General features: G+C 30.1%; 1 protein-coding gene across 2 annotated transcripts in view; it reads right to left on the bottom strand.

The window, feature by feature from the left end:
- Positions 1-749: 749 nt before the first annotated feature.
- Positions 750-8,692, bottom strand: part of LOC143253149 (sodium- and chloride-dependent GABA transporter 1-like) — a 33,670-nt gene continuing 25,727 nt past the window's right edge. For both annotated transcript variants that reach the window (XM_076506492.1, XM_076506494.1), the window contains 6 exons: positions 4,954-5,191; positions 4,397-4,528; positions 3,479-3,581; positions 2,664-2,764; positions 1,898-2,068; positions 750-1,151 (listed from right to left, as the gene is read on the bottom strand). In XM_076506492.1, coding sequence (XP_076362607.1) covers positions 1,011-1,151; positions 1,898-2,068; positions 2,664-2,764; positions 3,479-3,581; positions 4,397-4,528; positions 4,954-5,191 — 886 coding nt within the window. In that variant the 3' untranslated portion in view covers positions 750-1,010. The remainder of the gene's footprint in view (positions 1,152-1,897; positions 2,069-2,663; positions 2,765-3,478; positions 3,582-4,396; positions 4,529-4,953; positions 5,192-8,692) is intronic.

Raw genomic sequence — 8,692 nt, 5'->3', positions numbered from 1 at the left:
ACCCGTACATTTTATGCTTTAATCTTGCAAGATGCACAAACAATCATTTTAAAACCAAAATATGATCCCATTTACAAGCTAGTCTAATTAACAGGAACAAGATATTAATTGTAACTTAAATACGATGCTTGTTCCTCTTGTAAGTTAAACTGCGTTATTTACCATACTGAGCTCTATAAAATTAGGCGTAAAAACAAAAACTAGTGTAAATTTATTTCATTCGACTATTTTATACGTATTTTTGATTAAAAGAAAGGGAAACCTTCCTTATTTCCTCGCTATAAGATTGACCGTTGAGAAAAAAAAGCATTTCTTTAACCGTTAGAAGAAATAAAAACACATTAGAAAATTTAAAATCTCAGCATAAGATTTTCAAGGAAATAAAAATAAGAAATCGATGGTTACTTTTCATTTATTTTTGAAACATTCAAGGTTTTATCCAAACAGTGAATATTTGAATGATATGACGAATTATCGAATTTTGGTTTTATTTATTTCAGTTTAAAATATACCTCGAGTATCTTAAAACTCGGCAACGGTAATGCAAATTTTAAAAAATATCAATTAAGTAGTTTGTTTTAAACATATATGGTTGTGTATGAATTAGTTCTGCAAGTTTGATAATACTGTGATTACGGCAAAACTCTGTTTACAATTACTTTTAGCTGAAATAAAATTTTATAATGGCACTTGACATTCAAAACAGAGAAATCTGTTATATTTCTGTGTATAATAAATTACAAACTACATTATTTGAGAAAGTTTATTATAAGAAAGAAACAACAATTTCATAAAAAATACTTTTGAGTAAAGAATGAATTGTCTGACATCTTCTATATCACGAAAAATAAATGTAGGGTAATTTTTTTTACTTTATTTTAGGAATGATCCTTTTATTTTGAACCTTTTAGCTTAGAGACTTGCGAACTTGACCACCATGAGTTCCAAAACGCATGATTAACTCGGCTGCGTTTAAATAAAAAAAACAGACTTCAAATGCTGTAGTGCTGTCAGGTGTGATGAAGTATGTTTGGATCTTCTGCTTTATAAACAACAGCAACTTGGATTTGAGAGTTTTCTTTGTTCCCTACGGAGATTACGCGATCATCTCGAGATGGCATCTTAACAGGCTTAAATCCTTTCATCAGGCGCTGAAAATCACACTATTAGTTAACTCATATTCAAACTCTACCCAAAAAATATTGGGTAATGAGTTTTTTGTGTTGTTTTTTTTTTGACAACCGACATTTCAAACATTGCAATGTATACATGAAATAAAATATTTTCAAATCTCAAAACATATATATATATATATATATATATTAGACAAAGGACATTTAAAACTGTGTGGTAAGTCCTAACTGAAAACTATGAAATTGGAAAATATTATAAATAAACTGCAATCACATCTGCATGACAGTCTCTCTAGTCTCTTCTTTAATGTTTTCTGTATTTTTGTCTGTTTGGTGGGTATTTCTTCTAAAGGTAGTATTGATTCTTAAGTAACTTTACATGTACTTTTCCTTTCTTTTTTAAAGTTTCTGAAGTACTAGTGTATATTTACATAATTAATCAAAATATATAAAGTAGTACTTAAAATAATTTATTGTTAGAATCACATGAGTATATTGTATTATTTTTTTCAAACCCTAAAATATTAATCAATAAGTAATTTAAAAGAAAAACATCAAAATTTTCACTTAACATAATTAAAATTTACTAGTGACGAAGTAAAATAACAAAAAAGCTCAAATATATTGATTAATATGTTTTCATAGAAAAAATTCAACCATCATTAGTTGCTTAATCATGAATATTACACTTATTTCCTAAATTAATAAATCTATTTCTTACATATAAAAACACTAATTATGCTTTTTTTTAATAAGAAACTTACTTCTTTAAGTGTTCCTGTGGTGGTCAACAGATAATAGATTATGTAACATGGTATCCAGGATATTGATGCTAAAGATATTCCCCAGCCCAACATTTCTCCCCACCAGGGATACTTGTAAGTGTTAGCGTAGGTCACTCCTTCGTATTTCCAGATAGAAAAAAGGAAAATTCCCTGAAGGTTTCAAAGGAGATAAGTGTGATGGATAAAAATATTTCTGGTTTACTGACGACATATTTAAAAAACTAAGCTATACAAAATCACTTTATGATTTCTTTGAAATATTAAATCAGACAACAGTTATATACGTAAAATTATGTCCCCTGGAAAATAAAAAAAAGATAGGAAACACACAGACTGACTCCTAGAAACATTCAAGACAGAAAGTATATGCATTAAGATCACGATTACTGGAAACATAACGTAAATTTCGCATGTGAAATGAAACTAAAACTTAAAACTGAAAGTAGATATAACTTCATAAGCCCACATTTTTACACCTATAAAACAATCGTTTATGTTTTCGGTCAGATTTTCCTAATAAAGCAGAAAACTAACGCCTATACTTAAGTAAAGACGAATTAATAAAAGAATAAAATGTAAACAACTTATTAAAAACTTGTCGTTGCGGATAAGCTGGAAAAGACATATTAGTTAGGCTAGTAGCATGTTTGATTTCTATATGTTAAAACTGTAAGATTTTATAACGTCACTTAACTTATTTTAACAGGAAATCACTTTGTAATTTTTGTTATACAATACAACTTACCATAATAACAGCAGGTGCGGCTATTACCCAGCAGAATACAAAAAAAGGATTAGGCTGGAATCCAATCATATGTTTAATGTTGCAGCAAATTTGTTTTGAGCCTAAAAATGAAATAATAGCCGTTTTCACTTTATTTATTTACGAGGCAATTCCACATACATATCAATTAATACCTGTAAAGTTTATTTAATAAAACCTAATATTACTTGATACCCAAGACATTATTAAGTAATGGTGTAATTGAGAGACATGCGCACAACTTAAAACTTTATCTTTCATCCCGAAAATGATCTCAGGCAATTAAGCAGAACGTTATAACAACGTACTAAGAATTTGATATTAGACAGCTGATACCTCTCAAAAATTTAATTGTTTTTGGTCACATTACAACAACTTTGTGTTATAAAATGTCTAAAGTGATCCTATATAAGGAATCTCAAGAGTATGCAACATTAATTCTACTAACTATTTTTTTTAATTATTCAGGTGAGAAGCTATTTAAAATAATAAGCAATGTAATGAATGTTCTTGAAATTCTTATATAAATATCAGTAAAAAACGTATCAAAACACCACACATATAATAAACACTTCATCACCACTTGAAGCTTAGCCTTATATTTCCATCTGCCATTCGATTTACCACTTGTCACTGATTTATACCGATTTTGGGAAATGCTAGTATAAATGGGGCCTCACATTTATTTGATAGGTAATACTGCTTACAAAACAAATAAAGTTTTTCATTAACTGATGTTGATTCAAACATACTTCTGACATCAATCATCTAAATAAATGGACAATAGGTAGACTTACCGTAAATCCAAGCAAATCCAACGATTTCAAAGAAAACCACAGTTAACAAAGTGATTCCACTTGCCGAAAAATCGTCCATTAATTGGAATAAATATTGTCCTCCCTGTAATTAATAGTCAATTATTATTGGAACAAATATTGTTTGCCTGTAATTAATACTGAGTTATTACTGAAACAAATAAGATATTACTTATAATTGAAGAATATCAAAAAATATTCAAAATATTCAAACTTCGAATTTAAATATGTCTCACATATGTTAATAACGGTTGTTGATACCATCAACATTTGTTTTGTTCTACAAAATAAGTATTTCTACAAGTACTGCTTAGACACGAAGAAATATTTTTATTCCACCTGAAGTATTATTTCCCTTAATTTGCTCCATCTTGTTAATTTTATCATACTTAACAATAGAAAAAAAAATCACAAAAAGTTTCCAGATTCATACTTCACGATATTGCACATAAAAATAAGAACTGTCGTGATACTTTAACAAAAACATACGCAGACAGTACATTGCATTTAAATATTTAAAATACCTTACCAAATTTATTTAGCATAGTATTATTGTTCATGATTTTAGAGAAAGATTATTATATAAGAAAAAAAAGAATAACTCATTTATAATCATCTTGTCAATTCAACAATAATTTCAAATGTTATGTGTTCCATTACAAACTATTGAAACTAAAGTAAATGCCTCCAGTGGTTCAGCGGTAAGTCCGCAGGCTTATGACACTGAAAATAAGGTTCTGATGCCCATTATGTAGCTTTGCACTTAACAACAACTAAACTAAGCTAAATTAATTTGAAAGTGAATTGAAATTAATTTTCATAATGATTTTTTTACAACAGGAAATTAAAACAATCGTTCACAACACGACATTAAAACAATTATTAAAGATCATCACTCACCTGAGAAATAAGAGGTAGTCCAAGAAGAAACTGAACGACAACGACAAGAAAAGTAAAACGTTTGCGACGTGGCCGGAGTATCTCTGGAAATTCATCAACTATTCCTGTGACAAAAGCTTCCACAGTACAAAACTGAAAGAAATTTTCCATTAATTATTTATGTATGTATATATAAACATGATATTTAACAGATTTCTGGCCAATGATTTTGAAAAAAAAAATTATGTGTGTGTCATTTACATACTTACGTATTCTTAAAGTTTTTCTCCTCTTGTGCCTTTGCACTTAAACACAAACAAACAGCTATTAAAGCATTCGTCTTAAGTATTTTGGAAAAGACTCAGAAACTAAAGTTTTCATTTTATATGTATTTACTTGTTGAAGTTTAAATTACCAGATAAAGTACAGAATATTTCTTGAAATTCTCTAAAGTAAAATAATTTATTCATTTGTTTAGGGTAACAACTGTTTGTAATGAAACAATTAACAAATATATCTGACAAAACTAAGACATTTCGTTATGCACACCTTTCAAACAGTTAAAAAACCAAAGTTACCTGGCTATCCGTGCCCAACACTAGTAACATGAGAAAGAAAAGGACTGCCCAGACAGAAGCTCCTGGAAGTTTGACAACGATTTCAGGGTAAGCTAGAAAAGCTAAGCCAGGACCAGATCGAGCCACTTCTGAAATATCTTTTTGCTGTACTTCTGCCATATGGCCAAGGACGGAAAATATCACAAATCCAGAGAAAAGACTGGTCCCACTACTGATACAGCATACGATAAGCGAATCTCTAAACAAACAATAAAAAGCGTAAACAAGAAAAAAACAAACTTCTTTAACACCGATTAAATTGTAGAATAACACTAGTTGTGGTAGATCTTTTTTTGGTGTAAATAGCGTCATATCTAGTCATACATTTAAAAATATTTCGACAAGTTACTTTTATAACATTTGTCAATAAAGTGAGTTCTTTCTTACATGTTTGCTGTTCTTCTCATATAATATCACACGAAAATTAGGCACCTTGTATATGTCATGGGTATTAAAAGTTTTCATTTTAGATCAAAATATTCAAGAGATATGGAATTTACTATAGTAGTAGTTGTCAATAAAGTGAATTTTTCTGTAAGTTTGATGTATGTTCTCATTTTGAGGATGCCAAGTACATCATTAATTTTACGAGATAATGTGAATTGCCCCAACATTTATCTGTTAAACGTTTTTATTTTAAGTACAAATGTCCAGAAGGAGATTTCATGAAACTTTCGTTATTTAAATTCTAAATATTTTTGTGATAACTTTCATATCATAGAGACATTAATTCTTGTCAATTACTTATGTTAAAACTGTTCAAATAATAGATAGATGAATAAGGTTTTGAATCTACGGATGTTATTATATTGCCATAGGAGTCTTAATCATTTAAAGCAGCACATCCCAAAGTGTGGAACTCCCTTCTAGGAGGGCATAAATGATCTCTAGAATAGGCGAGTGATTAGGATAGAATCAATCATGTAATAGTGCAAAGTTAAGCATTTTAATATATTTTATTAATGAAAGTATTAAGTAATTACTGCAATACATCTGGCGCTCTAATATGTATCTGTGTATTATAATACGTCTCTTCAGTAAACTCACTCTTTCACTCATTAAAAAAGAGGGAGCCTCGCAAGAAACCATGTTTATTAAACGGAGAGTGTGGGTGATAAACTGTTAATTTAACATTTTCTGCTTTTATAAAATTGTTATTTGTTTCCATTATTTTTAGAGCAATATATTATTGTGTAGTGATAATGAATATTTTTTAAGTAACCATAACACACTATTAAGATAAATGAATCAAGATAACTAAAAATCCAACAAGACACTTGATCTAAGATCCAATGTACGAAAAAACATATACAATGAACAGATCTATAAAAACATTAAAGCTTATCAGTCTAACATATGCTTACATGTATTCTAGGAAATGTGATCAATATTTCATAGAAATTAAGAACATGACATAGTTCAATTAATACGTGGCTCTTGAAATTCGTATTTTGGTGCGTAGATAATTTTTATCACATCTTTACAAGGTAAAATATTATAATCCCTTATGAAAGATAAAACTCAGACATAAAATTAACAAGAGACACCTATACTTAAAAACCGAATTCAAATCAATCCAAATGTGAGTGCGAGAGCGTTTATTTACTTTCATTTTGTTACATGACCTTTAACTGATAATTGAACAGCATTTATGCCATAATATATTATTCACATGTTTTGTGAAACACTAGTATACTTATAACGTTGCATTTCATTTCGAAGAACAACTGACAAAAATTCTTAATGGCCTGAAAAAAAGAATACCAGTTTAAAAATATTAAGTTATGTGCAATAAATTAATTCTCCCCTCACTGCGGTATGTCTGCGGAGTTAGAACGCTGGAAATCGGGTTTCTATACCTGTGGTAGGTAAAGTTCAGATAACCCATTTTGTGGCTTTGTGCTTAACGTCAAACAAACACGTACTAATGTAACCTCACGACTTTATTATAAAGAATTAATTAACAGCAATAAGGATATAATATTGTGAAGTGCAGTTCAAAGTCTTCAGTCACAAATACCAAGGGCTTCTTTTCATCATTGTATACTGCAGAGGGCGGTCATTAGTTTGCAGGGATAATTAAAAACAACTCTTTCTACCACCATGAGCAGCAGCATGGGTGCCTGCAGGAAGGGGCAACAGAGGGCATTTTTCCTTTACATTTCACAAAAAAATTGCACGTATTATGAAGTAACAGTGGCATAAATTCTAGATATTTTGAAAGTTTGAAAGAAGATAGTTTGAAAAAAGAATCATGTTAATGAGTGGCTTACAACCCTCTCTACCCCAGTTATAACTGCCATTTAACATTTATTATTTCTAATGCAATTTCAAGTTAACGATATGCATAGATGGCGCCACGTCTTTACACCAAAAGCAACAAAAAAAACTTGAATTTCCTATAAAACAACATACACCCAGAGTGGTGAGAAGGTACATAAGTATTATATACCTTAGACAGTGCAATAGCACTGTGTATGGAGGAATGTAATAAGAAAAATGGCCGCCATTATTGCAATAGTACTCAAACTCAGCTGAAGTTTCTACTCTAACAGCTACCTATACGAAGAGCCATTTCTTGAATTATATCCATTTTCTACTTTGAACCGTGACCTTTCAACTTCGACTTATAAAATGTTTCTGTGGCCATTGACAGTCAGCTTACTTGATCACTTAAAACACTGTGAAAGGATACTTAAGAGATGGGTGTTGAAAGCGAGTAACAAAAAAGTACTTCTACTGCCATTATTTTGTTCGCTTCGCCATCTCTTCTTACAAAGTTATCCTGACCATCGAACAGTGTATACGATGTTTAAAGTACATACATAGTGAGTTCTTAAACCTTGTACAAAACCTCCGGTAAGTGCTGACGAATACTGTAATAATATGTCATGTTATAAATAAATTGCGTGAAAGTTATGATTTTAGTGTTATTTATTGTAGCACACACTCTCACATGTTTCAAAAATTCTTAACCTGGACAAAAAATGGGCACTTCAATTTATAATTCAATAATATCAAAGATTTTTCTAGTACTATAACATACAACTCATAATATTTAAATGGCGGAGATACTTTGAAAATATCAAAGGGTTTATAATATCACAAAGATTAGTATAGCTAAGGATCTCCAAATTACCAAAATTCCTTTAAAACATACGATATTTAGCATAAAGAAGAGTAGCTCAAGAATTTTTCTTTTTTGAAGGTGGTTAAAGCATCAAGATTTTCCTAGCATCACAAATATTAATATACAGAGGTTCATAGCAATTTTAAAATTACAAAGATAATTCTTTGGCGATATTATGCCGATGCGAGCAGTAGCGCCAAAGGTGACCCGTTTAATATCACACAGCAAACGTGTTAGCACTTACGTATTTGGCTTAAGCTGTATGCAATTCTCTTACGGGAAGAATTATAGATGCAGAAATATTTCACGATCCCTTGGAGGAAGGGATCGTCATACAGAGAGAATGTTAAATGATTCAGAGCTAAATGGCACAATATTTGGAAAAGAGAACCTCAGATTCTCTTTGTGGAAGCGTAGAAATTCATACAGTAGTGTATTTATTATAGTAAACGAGATCCTAATCCATATACCAATATTTTACGGATTACATATATTCCTCCTCTCCGAGAAAACAATAAACTGTGATACATTGACCATGAAAGTAAAACAAATTCGGATTTAAACATAAAG

Source organism: Tachypleus tridentatus, chromosome 6 (assembly GCF_004210375.1).
Source record: "Tachypleus tridentatus isolate NWPU-2018 chromosome 6, ASM421037v1, whole genome shotgun sequence".
NCBI lineage: Eukaryota > Metazoa > Arthropoda > Merostomata > Xiphosura > Limulidae > Tachypleus > Tachypleus tridentatus.
The sequence above is the reverse complement of the archived record's forward strand: the minus strand, read 5'-3'. Positions and strand labels throughout refer to the sequence as shown.